This window comes from Pseudopodoces humilis, chromosome 2 (genome assembly GCF_049639895.1).
Source record: "Pseudopodoces humilis isolate 2021_Gansu_Grassland_sample_001 chromosome 2, ASM4963989v1, whole genome shotgun sequence".
Classification (NCBI taxonomy): domain Eukaryota; kingdom Metazoa; phylum Chordata; class Aves; order Passeriformes; family Paridae; genus Pseudopodoces; species Pseudopodoces humilis.
In genome coordinates, this window is record NC_142201.1 from 85,192,853 (window position 1) to 85,208,014 (window position 15,162).

At 43.7% G+C, this 15,162-nt stretch overlaps 1 protein-coding gene across 6 annotated transcripts in view; it reads right to left on the minus strand.

Moving 5' to 3' along the window:
* MYO7A (myosin VIIA) overlaps positions 1-15,162 on the minus strand; it is a 101,426-nt gene that overhangs the window by 62,258 nt on the left and 24,006 nt on the right. For 5 of the 6 annotated variants that reach the window (XM_014259765.2, XM_088051942.1, XM_014259764.2 and 2 more), the window contains exon 1: positions 2,805-3,360. The exons of the other annotated variant lie outside the window; for it this stretch is intronic. In XM_014259765.2, the coding sequence (XP_014115240.2) occupies positions 2,805-2,936 (132 nt within the window). In that variant the 5' untranslated portion in view covers positions 2,937-3,360. Of the gene's footprint in view, positions 1-2,804; positions 3,361-15,162 lie in introns of those variants that run through there. 6 annotated transcript variants of the gene reach the window in all.

Below are 15,162 nucleotides of genomic sequence, written 5' to 3' on the forward strand. Positions count from 1 at the left end.
CTCTATGAAATCCCCTGCAAGGTGCCAGAAGCAGGGCATGGTCCATACAGCGTATGGACCTAACTCTCTGCTGTCCTACTGCCCTAACCCTCTGCTTCTCAAGCTCATGAGTGGTTGTTGCCAACAGAGTGGTCACAGAACAGTGATAGAGGCAGAAAAACCCACCCAGGTGGAGGTTTTTCCCTGTGTAATATACAAACCTAAGAAGTGACATATAGGAGATTGTTTTGAGCTCTGCTAAGCCTTATCTGGGGGCTTGTGGTACCTTTCTTACTTGCAGATAACCACTATCAAATATTCATTGGGGACTGCTGAAAAGGGAATAACTAAAGATGGGTTAAGAACATAAACAGAGAGGCAGATATATGTTCTTCTTCAGGAGTTCTTCTAGCTACAGCAATGGTGGGCTGTTTGTATTTAATACTTTTCAGTAGATTTTATCTGCTGTGAGCACTTTCATTTGAGACTGGAAGCTGTGCAAAGTTTTAGCATCCATAATCCCAAAAGGCTGTGTCCTTTCACATGTTTCTAGTGTTTTACCTGTTTCATTTCAGACCTCTGTGTTTTCATTTTGAAAGACACAGAAAGCAGTTGACCCCTATCCACTCACTTCATGTCACTACTGATCCTATACGCCTTTGTCAGTCCTGCTGTGCAGGGACTATCTGCTCTCATCAGCTCTGTGGATATTAAATTACTCAAATGCAAAGAAGCTTTTAAAGAAGCTGTTTTCCTCAATACAAAAGCAAACTCCAAAATAACCACAAACTAAAGCCCCAAGCAGGACCCACACTGGAACAAAGCAGATTTGTGTCCCACCCCTATTCTCAAGGTGAAAAGATATTAAAATTGGGAGCAATTTAGTTGTCAGCTGTGCTTTCATTCACGCAGCTGAGATTAATGCTGTAGACTAGCAGCCCCAGCTAACACCACATTCTCGGGGACCAGCTCCACTTGTACCTATTAAGCATGATGCAAATACAGTTATCTCCCTTTTGAAGTCCTGAAAAACTGCTGGGAGAGGGAGAAGGGAAAACCAGGATGTATCACTTTGCATGTGCTCTGATATCACCCCTTTCCTGAGTATCCACTATCAACCATTTCTGTGGACAGAGCATATTTGTAGATTTGGTTTGGCCCAATAGGCTGCTAAACAATATTCATCTCTGTGCTGGGGTGTATAAGCTGGAGCCATCACCATCCAAGTCATCATTCACTAAGACTTCCAAGAGACACAAGCCTGTGAGTACCAGCAGAATGTAAGGTTATTCAGGGATCCACACATGGAGAAACTACACACCAGGAATTCCCAACCATTTTGTGGCAGACTCTACCCTTGGCAGCTGCTTGCCAGGCTTACACTAGGATATCAACAAAGTCATTCTGCTTTCATGCAACTCAGGATCCAGTCCTTAGTTTAGGTTTTAATTTCCTCAGAGGACTGAGCTACAGCTCTAAGTATCTTTATCCAGCTCATAAAAATATAATAATGTATTTTTCTCCTTAACTGTCTTATCCTCACATCTCATAAATCAGCTGAAAAGGCAAAAAAATCACAGCTAATGAAGGCAGTGTCAGGAGCAGATATGTTATAAATCCATTTATATTAATATTTATTTTCTAGCTCCTTTGATCCAAGACTCTCAAAGCATTTCAGAATGTTCAGCACTGCTATCCTCTCTGCACCACTGGGTAAATTCATGCACACGGTGGGTAACCTGATCAAGGTGTCAGCAAGAGATGAGCCGGGTTGCTCAGCTCCTGCTCAGCAGAAAACCTTTCCAACATCTTAGCAGCTCTGTAAAAATTGCTTTTGATCAAAAATCCAAGAATTGTAATGCTGCTTTTTTTTAAAAAAACACACTCTAATATTGAATAGCGGTAAAAGCAGTCTGCTTCATATGGTGTGTTACCTCACAGCTGAGATAAAAGGAAGTCTGCCCTCCCCAAGGTAAATTGATATTCTGCTACCACTAAGACAGCTTCTGTGCTTTGTTTGCCTAATGCACAGAATGCTTGTCCCCTCAAACTGCTCTTTTTAAACTCCTTAAAGTGCAGTTCTTAATACTGGTGAAAAAAGTCTTATGGGATGGGCTAAGCTGGTAAGCTCAGGAAGGTTGGGGGGGGGTATAAAATAACATCACTTATTAAGAGTGCCGACCTATTTCCTTTTCTGACTTTAATCAATTCCATATAAACCCCATGGAAGTCTGTTACATTCCTTCTGCTGAAGCAATGACCTTCAAATCAGCCCCAAACCCAGCAGATATATTGGAGATTTCAGGGCAAATCGGGGTGATTCATGCATTTACCAGCTGTGGCTTGTGAGTTGCATAACCTGCCTCATGCCTACACTGGAGCAGTTTATTTCCCAAAATACATGACAGAGTACTGGAGAAGTGAGAATACCACCAGACCCTTTACAGTTTTAACATGGTCCACCTCTTCCTCTTCAATGCAGCCAGTGGGTTTTAGTACCCTCCCAAACGAGAAAAATCTTCCAAACTGCTCTGGGGCAGACCCTCACAAACTGGGGGCAGTGACAACCAAACAGTGGTGCAAAAGGAGGACACACCACACACAGATCCACACAATTTACAAAGAGGATCTTTAGGAGGAGCTTCCAAATGGGAAGAGCAAGAAGGTTGCACTGCAGGGGAGATACAGTGCTTGGCGGGGGGACAAAGGAGGAAGGTCAGAGAAGCTGGTGTAAGCAGTGCAAGGATCCCATCAACAGCAAGAGAGATTTCAAAGCAGCCTGAAAGCTTCCAGCCATGCTCAGGGCTTGGGACCCCCTATCTTACCGCTAACATGGTCGTGGGCTTCAGGACCTGGTTGACATTGCGAAGTAGTGTCCATCTGCCCTGGTCTCTCTCCTGATCTTCCACCACCTCAGGGCATGGCTGCATGAAAACGACTTTCTTCTTCTTCAACATCTCCGAAACTTTGCGGTGGTATTTGCCCCTGTCTCCTGCTTTCTACCTGTATTCCACCATGAATGCCCGAACACGGTGGCTGGTTTGCTCTAGACCTGCGGCGCGACCATACCTGCTGCTCACAGGACACCCTCTGACCTGATTCACAATATAGCTCTTGGTTAAGATCTTCTCCTAGCAGGAAAATTTCCACGCACCAGCCATGGTCCTCCCCTGGCCAGCTGACACGCTCACTGTATATGACCAGCCCTGTGAGAATCTCAAAGCAAAATGTACAACTTTGCTTCTCTTCACTTAAATTCTTCCAGTCTCTCCAGCAAGGGCTTCTACTCAGTCAAGGACCTGAAGGACACTGCAACTACCCAGTCTGGAAAAACAACTGCAGGATTAACAGGAAACCTCTTCATTTCCCCAGGACTTCTCTCTGTTACCTTCCTTTCTTAGTGAAATAACCATCTGCCAGCTTGAGGACTTTCAGCACAGAACACTCTGGGATACTTATTAATCCACAAATGCAGTCAGTCCCCATGCAACACATGGCATTTAATTAACCTAATACCTTTACATACCAAATTAACCAAAGCGCAGTGGGAACTCAAAACCAGAGGCCATCTGCATTTTCTTTAAACTGATCGCCTTGAGTAGATCCATAGCAACTGAATTTTAAATAATTGAGTGGAAGGTGTTCAGCACAGCACGGCCTCCGTGCCTATAGGTGAGAGGAGAGCCTGTGCTGTGGATGGAAACGGGCTCAATACAAGGCCCACCGAGACAATGAGGTTGCACTGACTCTACACCTGCCAGCTCCATGGACACATTTCTGCAACCACTCCTTGTCTATAGGGAGGTCGGTTCCAGTAGAGACTAATCAGGACCACTGGCCAAACCAGAAGAGCACAAGGCATTTTACAGTCACCTCAGATTTGCTTTTTTCTTGTCCTATGCTAGATACACTTGAAATTTCTCACTTTCATCTAAGAAAGGCTTTTCTGGGTCATTTGGAGAATTTCAGACCACTATAGCTCAGCCCAAATTTCATCCATTAAAATTTTGAATCTAAAGCAGTGCTGTTTATAAAGACCAGAGCAATGCACGACCAGATAAAAGAATGCAGCTGCTAAGACATTCTCATTTATCACTTTTAATGAAAAGCTCTACTGATGCCTTGATTCCATGGGATTTCAAATCCATTTGTCCATGAAGAACAGGGCACAGGGACGTGGTTTATTGGTAGGCCTGGCAGCATTAGGTTAATGGTTGGATTTGATGATCTTAGAGGTCTTTTCCAACCTTAATGATTCTGTGATTTTATATGCTTGAAGGTAAACTTTCTAGACAAAGGAAGGCTTTCAAGGCACCCTTCATGGGGAACAGTCTCCAAGGTCAACAGCAGATGATGGGTACAATAAACTCAGAATGAGCTAGTTCTTCTCATCTGTGAGCAGCAGTGACAACAGTGAGACAACCCTTGCCCAAAGGGCAGGCAACAAACATTGAAGGTTTAAGCTGGAACATTGAAGGTTTAAAGCCCAGGAACAATAAGGTGTATAGCTCTTGTAGCTGTGCAGGGAAGAGATCACGTCTCATGGATAAGAAGCTAGGTGAAGATTAATTAGATGTACTTCCACCAATGAAGCAAGTAAAAATGTACATGAGGCATGATAGTAATGCAGGGAGAAGGGGGCAGAGTGAATGTAGCAATCCCAAGGGAGATGTCTACCTCCAGCATGCCCTGAACACACAGCACTGTAAATGACTGCAGTTTTGCTCCCCTAAAAAGCAGAAGATAGATGTCAAATCAAAGCTAAAAAACGGAGAGGATCCACGTGGAAGGGAAGACTGATTAAATGTATATAAAGGGACCCACAGAAGGGGCTCTTTGGGTTTGAGTGGGGTCCTACAGAGGCTCCTTATTCACCAGCACACCTCTCTTCACTGCTGTGCCACAGAAACTGGAGCAGGGTAGGAGCAGCAGATCCAAGAGAGCAGCTGGAGCATTTATCTCACCTTGCACTGAAGCAGACAATACCATCCTTGCTCAGCCATACCCTGTACCAAATTTCTGAGGCTGTGTGTCCCGGTGTGCTGCCCAAGAGTAAGCTAAGGAGCAGAGGACTGCAATGATTTGCCCTAGGCTGTCCTTGGAATGGGATCCAAAGGACAGATGCGACCCTAGTGGGCTGAATCCTGCCTCTCCAGTCCTATTATATGAGTATGCTTATTTTTGTCCTGGCACTGGGGCTGCTGAAGATCTGTAATTTCACACATTATTTTTTGCATTGCTCCTCTGCTAGCAGCAGATTTTCTGGAGACACTTAGGCAGAGTCACACGTGTCAGCCAGAGACCCCTGGCATTTGCAGTGAGGTCTGCCTGAATGACCCGAGCGTGCTGCCTCCTGGAAACGGGAAACCCCATTCCTTGGAAGGGATGACCCAGCTTGGAAACCAGCCTCCCTTCTCTATGCATCAAGAGGCAGAGCAACAGCACTAAGCCTCCTATCAGCCTGCTTCTTCTGAGGGAATGTGCTATGCCTTATGTGGGGAACAAATAAACACACTTACTACAATAAGGGGACAGCTACAGTTGAGGAAAAGAAACCTTTAGCTGGCTGGCAGCCTGTCAGCAATGCCATCCGGTTTAGATTACAGCTCCCTGGGGTAACATTAGATCCTTCCCTGCAGAGACAGAAGTATGAGCCAGAAGAGCCATGCTGGACCCTCATCTGATGATTTACTACACCTCTGCAGCAGCAGGCACAGCTGAGATCAAGGTCCTGCTGTGACACGCTTTGTATATTCATAGTAAGGGCTAAATGTTTATCCTAAAGAATTGATGTGACACGGGCAATATGTTTATGCTGCTGCTGAGGCCTGAGCTCCCATTAAGTGCTATTGCAGTGGCATGGACTTTACTGCTGGATCAAGAAGGGAAATTCCACCTGCAGGAAGCACCCTCACAGCAGATGAAACACCTAATTTAATGAAACCTTGGGTTTCTTTGTCCCAGACTGCTTTTCAGTCCCTAAGAAAATGCATCAGACACTAACAGGGCTGAAGAAGTGTTCTTGAATCAATTCTTTTGGAGCTAGCACTGAAAAGCCAAGTTACTCAGTGACAAAAGGTCAGGTACAGCTCAACTAACCCAGCGTCCACCTCTCAGCAAGACATCCAGACTTTTGCTAGATATCATCCCTTTCAAACGAAATATCCTAGCTTAGCCTAGTCTACATTCAAGGGGGGAAAAAAAAGGCACTTCTATGGTCACCAAAGCAGGTAATTAAATTAGGTGAGATGATGCTGATCTAAAGGAGAGTGTGAAGAGGACAGTTTGGAGCTACAAAACTACAAGGCTAGCTAAGGTAGCCCGTACCCATTGCATGGATACTGAAAATCCCTAAGGGCTGATTCTCAGATAAATTGCTGAACGATATGGAAAAATCAGTGGTTAGCAGAGGCTTTCTAAGGACTCAGGCCAGCAGTTACTCCCCACAGCTCCAAAACTTGCTTTTCTAAAATAAGAAAGATGACACCCTGCAGAATGACTGTGTGGGCCAAATGTTATCTGTGGGTCATACCTCTCACAAGTGATGTTGTCAAACCAACCTGTTCGTGTGTTTCTGCAGTTGTTTGTTGTTTTTTCTTATTGAAACAGACACAATCATATATCCAGGTTTCCAGAGCTGAATCCTTTACTCCCTTCCTGCTCATCTTTGGAGAAAGAAAAATCACTAGTGAACATTACACCAGTGCAAACATAGGGTATTCCCCCAGCTCCAAATTTCAGTATGATTTAGAGAGCAGACTGAAATCCAAATGTACTGGTGCACTGCAGCTGATTATGCCAGTTAGGACTTGCAGCAGCTACCTGCATCCTTCAGGCAGTAGCATGTCTCTGCTTTACTAAAAACACACATCATCACCTCTAGATTTCACCTGTCTGATTCAGTTCAGCTCTCAATTACACAGGTGTACCCTGCTCAGTTTAATGGAGCTCCTCCTGGATTCACAGCTGTGCAACCCAAGGGAGAATCAGGACTGCTCATTGCTATGCTTTGCACTCATCTCTAGTTGTGCATTTGCCATTATCATCAGGAAGAGGTAGAAAAGGAAGAAAAAGCTTGCATTTCTGCTTGATAACAAAAGATAACGTAGAGGAGAAGCGTGCATGCTGGAAGCTGGTAACACTAATAATTTTCCTGTTTCAAAGAAGATTCCATTCACAATTTCTTGTAGCACATCAGGCACCAGCTGTCAGCCCAGGTAATGAGCTACTCACAAAGGCTTCCTGAAGCAAGGGGAGAGATACTAGAGAAGTTGTTAAATAATTCAATAATTGATGCACTGCTTATTCACCCTGTAACTCCGATACTGACAGGACTGAAAAAAAACCTCTCACAAATGTGGCACTCATCCCAACATTTTCCCATTTGGTGCTGAGGGACAGTCAAAGGCTCTGGGAGCAAAAATGATGGATTTAGTTGGATTTAGCAGGGTGCAACTTAGTGTGGTGTAATGAGGCTCAGGTCCCAGTGATGCTTGACCTCTTCCCTGGCTTTTGGCAAGGAACTTGTTGTTGACTGTTTGGGACCTCTTGGCTCAGGAGAGGAGTTTAAGTATGCAGACAAACACAGAGATAGAAGATTTAATCCGTGACTCCTATGGCATTACTGTCACGGGTGGAGAATCCGGCAATCCCTTGATGCTACAAGCAGATTAGGCTGTCCTCGGGTGTCACCCACCCAAAAGCCGTGCCAGAGCCCTGCCTATCAGGTCTCATACAAAAAGCTGATGGATGCTGCTTGGGATGTGATTGAAAAATCTGCTAAGATGCAGAAGTGGAACAGGAAATGAAGACTGAGCCTTTTGGCCCCATGGCCGGGTCCTGTCCTAAATGCAAATGGAAGAAATCCAAATGAAGGCAACAGAGCAATCATAAGAAGTACAAATCTGGAAAACTGGATTGAGGGAAAACAAAAACAGGAGGAATCAGAAGGGAAGCACTTTAGGATGGGAGCACATAATTCGGTACTGTTTGACCAAGACATATTTCTTCAGGTCCTAGGAGTAAGAGGTTGCTGGGTACCACTCTGGGAACTTTCAGATCCTCTCTAAATCTGCCATGAACAGTCAAACCCATGCTCCCAGAGAACCAAGGGTGCAGCTAAATCTTCCTTACTTTCCAATAGCAGGCATGATGGAAACTCTTTGCCCTTACCCATCAAGAATTAAATACTTTGGGTATTTTTATATAAATTAATCAAGTTTTAGGAAGATGGTACTAAGAGAATGCCATCTCCTTCTCTAAGCATAAGGGGGCCATGACAATGCTCAGAAGGCTGGAGAACTTCTGCTATGGAGACAAACTTAAAGAGCTGGGGTGTCCAGTCTGGAGAAGAGAAGGTTCCAGGAAGACCTTAGAGCCTCTACAGTACCTAAAGAATATCCAGGAGAAAGCTGGAAACTGACTTTTTACAAGGGTACGTAGTGATATGACAAGGGGGAATGGCTTCAAGTTGAAGTAGGGTTGATTTAGGCTATAAGAAAGCTGGGGACAAACTTTTTAGCAGGAAAAGGGGGTAACGGTTTTAAACTAAAAGAAAAGAGATTTAGATTAGATGTTAGGAAGAAGATCAGGTTGGAGAGGGCTCTGTGCAACCTGATTCAGTTTAAGATGTCTGTGCTCATTGCAGGGACTCTGAACTAGATCGCTTTAAAGAATCTGTGATTTTTTTTCCTTTGATTTGATCCCCAGCAGACCAGCTCAGGGCATTAACCCAGCAGCAACATTTTCATGTGTTTCTGCAAAGTGTTTTGCTGGTTTAGTCCCTGAACTGACTCCCCAGGCAAAAAGCAAAGCCCCGGTGCAGGAGCAGGGAGAGCAGCAAGAACACAGAGCTGGCGGGATGGCCGGGGGAGTGGAGCTGCTGCCCGTGAGGTACCTTCTGTGGCATCACTGAGCAGAGCTGATGGGGGCTCCACCACATTCATGGATGAGCTTTATTCCCTGGATGAAGGAGGAGAATGGTTTGATGTGATTCACGAAAGCAGAATCCCAGCGGTTGAGCAGGAGAGCTACAGAACTATGTAACAGATGGAGGTAAATAGGTATGTCTACAAAACGCTGTTCTGCCTCTGAGGCATACAGCCTTTTCAAGATCATAATGATTCACAGAATAGACAGTTAGAATTACATTGTACAGTACTGATTAAGGGGAAAAATAATAAAAAAATATGATGATACAGAGAAATGTAAATTGGAAGGGATGTTTCTAATCCTGGGTCATGCAGGCTGTTCAAAGAAGCCTAAAAACAACCATATGAATTTCATTGTTTTGGCTGATTTCATTCCTTTGGAAACAAAGAATGTTTTTCCATCATCTGCGATAAAATACATTTTACTTTTCACATGCAACCTGTCAAATTGTCTTTCAGGGTTTTACCTTTATCTTCCATGCTGTGGGAAGATGCTTTCTGCTGAATTTCTTTAGTTCACACTCTCCTTTTCTCCTCCCTGCCTTTTCACCACCTCACTGAGACCCAGTCTGCAATTAGTTCCTGTGTACCAAATAGACGTGGGACTATTGGAATCTGCACAGCAATGCTTACATAAACAAAGATGTAGACTTAGTACAAAGAAGTGCTTAATCATACTGCAAATATATTATTTTCCTACACAGTAGTAGTCTATACTTGTGTAAATGCAATTTTCCCAGAAGAAATGTGTCTGCACTAAGGGTCTGCATTAGCCAAAGTCACACTGATCTGTCTAGACAAACTCTACTGCTTAAACAGAATACCTGATCTTTGGAAATATTGAATGAAAGGGGAGTAATGCCACTTTTCTTTCATTGCTACACCAGATCTGAGCAGGTCTGTCCTTTTTGCACACCATCTATGCTTACCCACTGGGGGTTGTGATGACTGCTGAGGAGAATGAGGGGTTCTGGTGGGAGGTTAGTTTGCACCTCAGACAGTAGCATCCCGAGGGAATTTATGAGATGACTGCTGAAGGGAGAAGCTGACTGTTTCAGGGGTATGTTTGCAAAGCCAGCCCCTGAAAGCCATTCCTGGAGAGGAAAGGATGGCAGGAGAAGGCATAGCTGAAAACAACCAAACCATGCTGGCAATGCTTTTGAAGCAATTCAAAACATCTCAATACTGGTCTTCATTCCTTAGGTGCCAGCAACAAAGGTGCAGAAATGCTGCAATACAAGTAGCATCCCTCCAAAAGGAGAAAAGACACTCCAACATGTAAAAAACCTGGGTTTAGATTAGGTTTAGATTAGGTTTAGATTAGGTATATCAGGAAAACATTCTTGACAGTGAGGGTGGTGAGGCACTGGAAGAGGTTACCCAGTGAAGGTGTGGCAGTCCCAAACCCAGAAGTGTTGAAGGCCTGGTTGGGTGGGGCTTTGAGCAACCTGATCCAGTGGAAGGTGTCCCTGTCCATGGCAGGGGATTGTAATGAGATCATCTTTGGGGTCCCTTCCAAGCCAAACCAATCTATGATACTATGATTCTATGAAGCAAGCCTTGAGACTGTGAAGCACATGGCTCTTTTTTCATAATGAAATAGAAACCCAAAGAACCCTGTGAGTACTTATCAAAACCCAGAAAAAGTATCCGTATTTCACTACTTGCTTTGTTTTGAAGACTCGAGTTGCCTCCATACAAGGTCACCTTGGAAAGGAAACTCACAGCAGGCTGCTAATTGCAACCACTTGCCTGGATTCTTCAATCCCTCTGCCTACAGTGTTGGAAAATCTTATCCAAGTGCTGGTGGTGGGTCCCTCTGAGGGAGGAGGTGAACCAGCCACAGAGCTGCGCAGCACAATACCAGCCCCATCTGCTGTAACTCTTTGGAACTACCAAATGCATCAGGAGACTTCTTTCTGATAATTTCTCCATGGGTTTTAATTAAACTTTGATGCTAATAGGATATGAAATTCCAGAAGGCTCTGGAATAATGCAGAGACCGCAGAGGACAACCTAGTTGTTAAGGGTCTGAAGGGACCAGTTGCCAAGTTCAGGAAGACAAACCCTAGAGGCTCCAAACAGAGGTGGAGTTTTTAAGCTGCAAACAAGATGACAGAGATTGGAACAACCATCACTGTTCAAATCACACCTCCAGTTGCCAGACTCAGCCAAGACAGTTGATTTGTTGGATCAGGACATGCACAGATGTGCACTGTGGATGCCTTCAAACTGCGAGCTTGGGACAGCTTTACCACTAATGGTTTAGAGCTTGTTGGGCACACACTGAAGAGATCTGGCCTTCAGAAAGTGACCATGAACCAGACATCAGTCCTTTTTACACACATGAATCCAGAAACATGTTTCAAAATCCAAATCCCACCAAATAATCCCCAGCCACTGCAAACAAAGCAATAGTCACAGCTTGGTAAAGGAAGTTGGACCTATTTCTTACAAGAAATTTTTAAGGAATGGTGGCTGGTAAGATTGCCAGTGGGCTAAGACTTTCACATGGACATCCTGAACTCTAGTAGCTAGAAGAACAAAACCATAAAAGAAATAAGCTCAGCATTTTGACACAGCAAATAATTCCTGTAGTTTCTGTACTTCTTATATTTCTCATGGATATTTCATTACATGGACAGTCCATTCTGCATATGCTGTGAAAGGGGGATATGGCCACCAAAACCCATTTTGAGAAGGGCTGAATTACAAATAAGTTTTGTTAAATGTTATTCCTGGAACCAAAATTTTGGTTAGGTTGGGGGGTTTTCAGGGAGCCTAGCATGGCATGGAGATTGTTCAGAAACTGGCAGCTAATGGGTACTCATGTCCAAACCCAAATCATGTGAAGGGAAATTAATTCATGTGAGTAATACTCATCAATTTTATACTTGCTTTGAGAAACTCAGTAATTGTCATACCACTTTAATTTTGAGACTGCCAAGAGTATTATCATATAGATATATTAATTAAGCCTATGTTTCAGGAATTAGCTGACAGTATCAGCATGGAAATATAGTTAATGCCCCCACTGCATTTTGCTGGATGCAAATGTTGTTTAACTTCCAGTGTCTATGTAATTGGAAAGGCTGTCTGTTTGTCTCACACCGAACCTAGCAATTTTATGGGGTAAAGGGGCAGTAAAATGCCCTCTCAAAGTGATTTGTAGATCATGAAAATGTGGTGTGTGACCTTAAGAGTCATTTGCCAGCAATGGTGCTGGCAATAAAACGCCTGGCTGGGCGGTAGGGGATGCACATAAATTGTGCGGGCTGCACAAAAGGCCTCTGAGTCACGGTGGGCAAATCACTGTCCCAGACAGGTGCTTTTCCTAACCTTAAAACCAAGCATAATTTGGTTCTTTCTTCAGCATGCAGGACAAACCAGCCTCTTCTTCTTCTGGGTTCTGCTAAAGTGTCTCTGAGGAAAGGATGGAGGACATCTGCTTCTTGGTAGAAGAGCTGGGAGGGAGCAATACTATCAGGATGCACATGGGATTGCCTCAGGCGGGACATGCAAATGGGTGTGCAAGGTCAAGGCACACCAAAGGACCATCTATGGCAGGTAGCATCTTGCTTTCTCCAGTGGCCCATGACGTTGCCTAGGGCAGAGCAGGACAGGACGGATGAGATACTTCCTTAAAATACTCCTCCGGTCCAAAATTAAGGGGATATCAAACTCAGTGGTGGGTAGATCCAGAAAATAGCCATGGAAGTAGATGAGAAGTAAGGACATTGTACAAGTGCTTGGAAAGGATATACATTAGGGACTGCTAACTAAATAAGTCACATCTGGCTTGGGAAATAACCAAGCTGAAAAGTCAGATGTGAAAGCCAGGAATTAGCTGAAGGATAGGAAAATATTTTGGGGAAATAACAGTGTATGCTTACTAGTCCCTCGCTTTTCAGCAACAGTCATTTTGGATACAGAATGCCAAGTGGGACAGACCTGAGTCTGAACAAATCTGAACATTTTATATATATTGCCAACTTCAGCCCACTGTAACTATCTTAAGAATTTTATAACAGTTTCTGTTCAGGAACAGAAGTCCTTATAACTTACATTGGTAAATGTAAATTACTGGTGAAGTTTGTAATGTAAAGTGAAGTTTGAAATGTAAAAACTGGTGAAGTTTTCTCCTTTCACAAAAACTGCCTTACAGAGGATGAAATCCTTGTCAACTTTTAAGATTGACCTTCGCCCAGTGCAAGAAAGGAGGATGTTTCCTTTGCCAGTGCCACCTCCCAGAGAGGGCTGATTTGTGAGGCAGAGAAGAAGAGGACCGATCCACCATCATATCACCTTCCCATGTTTGTAAAACTTATCCATATGGGTGTGGCCAACAGAGAAAGGGCAATGCCCTTGCCCTGCAACACTGATGCACAACCCCTGCCCGAGCTGACCACTGGAGCAGTATCTGTAAATATATCCAGGAGTTGCAAAATGGAAATGCTAAAGTATCAGAATACAAATTCCCAAGTCTCAGTCCACACTTACTCATCTCATTCTCCCACTGTCAAAAGCTCCAGTAGAGTATCTAAAGTGGCAGCTGGCTCACTGGCCTATCTCAGGTTATTTCACTCCCACTACTGAATTTTCTTTGTTCTTAAATAGATCTTGAATTCTTTTTCAGAAGTCTCCTTATACTCAAACAAACATTTAAATTATCTGACTATGTTGGCTACATTTATGAAACAACTGAAAATATATTTACTCTTCAAAAATTCTCATTATACATTTTCCATAGAGATTTCCATTTCACCAAAACCTGTAATGCAACAGGAAAAACATATAAACAAAGCTTTTAGGGGAAAACACATTTTTCTGAAGTCTGACATGGAGAGTATAATTTTGATGTTCTTATTGGAATTCTGTCTCCAAATTCAGCTTTTAATTTCAATGGAACTACTGTATTTATTGACCAGGAAATTACATCCTGACAGATATTCTCTATACCCCCACCACAACTTTCTCCCAAGAAATAAATGACATTTTTCAATTTGTGCTATTTGAAAAGGTTTGTTATTACTTTTCTTCCCCAGGATCCCAGGAGATGTTCTCAGCCTCTTGAACCTGATTGCAAAAGCCAGAGCTAACTGAGTTTCTTTAGGAAAATTGCTGTCAAGTCTACTCTGTGCTAGCAAATGATGCTGTGTCTTGAAAAGGGAATGAATTTTACACCGTAAAAGCCAAATCTTTCACTGATGTACACCAGAGTCATTCCACAGAAGTGTCTGTAACGCCAAATCCATGAAATGTTGAGGGTTCCCTTTTTAATGCCTTGCTGTCAAATGTTTTCCAATCTTGCAGGAGGAATTTGATGAAGAGGAAGGTCACCTCTGACAGGGAGAGGCACCAGCCTGCTGCACAGCCTTTTGTACAAGGAGAAGACAACAAACATGGTCCCACACCCCACTGAGGATGTCACATCACAAACACTACTTACAGCAGACATGTTGGCTTCAATGTCTACCTTAGACTCAAATCCCTCCAATTCTCAGTCCCAACTTATCCCAGACCTGAGAACTGGCCTGAGTAAAAATAACAGGAAAAAAACCATCATAACTTATGTAAAAGATTTTTAAAAGTACACGTGAATCATATGATTTTGGTGAAAATGTGGACAAGGTGGTCCAGATAACAGCTGTCTCACACATCTGAGACAGAGTGGATGGCAGACAGGTAGGTATGATGGATGGGGATGGGGATGGGGATGGGGATGGGGATGGGGATGGGAGCTCCTTTGTTCTGCTGCTTGCACAGCTGGGATGAAGATGCTTCCTCCCAATACAAACAGTAATCAGAGGCTCCACAGCTGGTTGACTAAGGGAAATCAACACTTGTGATGTTATTATAGCAGCAGGATAAGATGTGGGGTGGATGAGAGTGAAAGATTTCTGATGTCCCTCCCCAAACCTCACTCCTGAAAAAGGGGTTGATAGATGGGCTGGCAGCCCTCAGCTCCACCAGCTGGTGCAGAGTGGCCAGGTGAGGTCCAAGATTCATGACAGATTTTATGGTTTTTTTACAAAAATCACGTAAATACAGTGAGACTTCTTCAGGATCATGTTATAGAATCATAGAATGATCCTAAGCTGCATTTACGTTGGACAGGACCCTTAAGATCATCATCTCCAACCATTACCCTAACACTCTAAACCACGTCCCCAGGTGCCACATCTTTTAAATCTCTGCAGGGATGATGACTCCAACACTGCCCTGTGTGTAGCCTGTTCCAATACCTGACCAT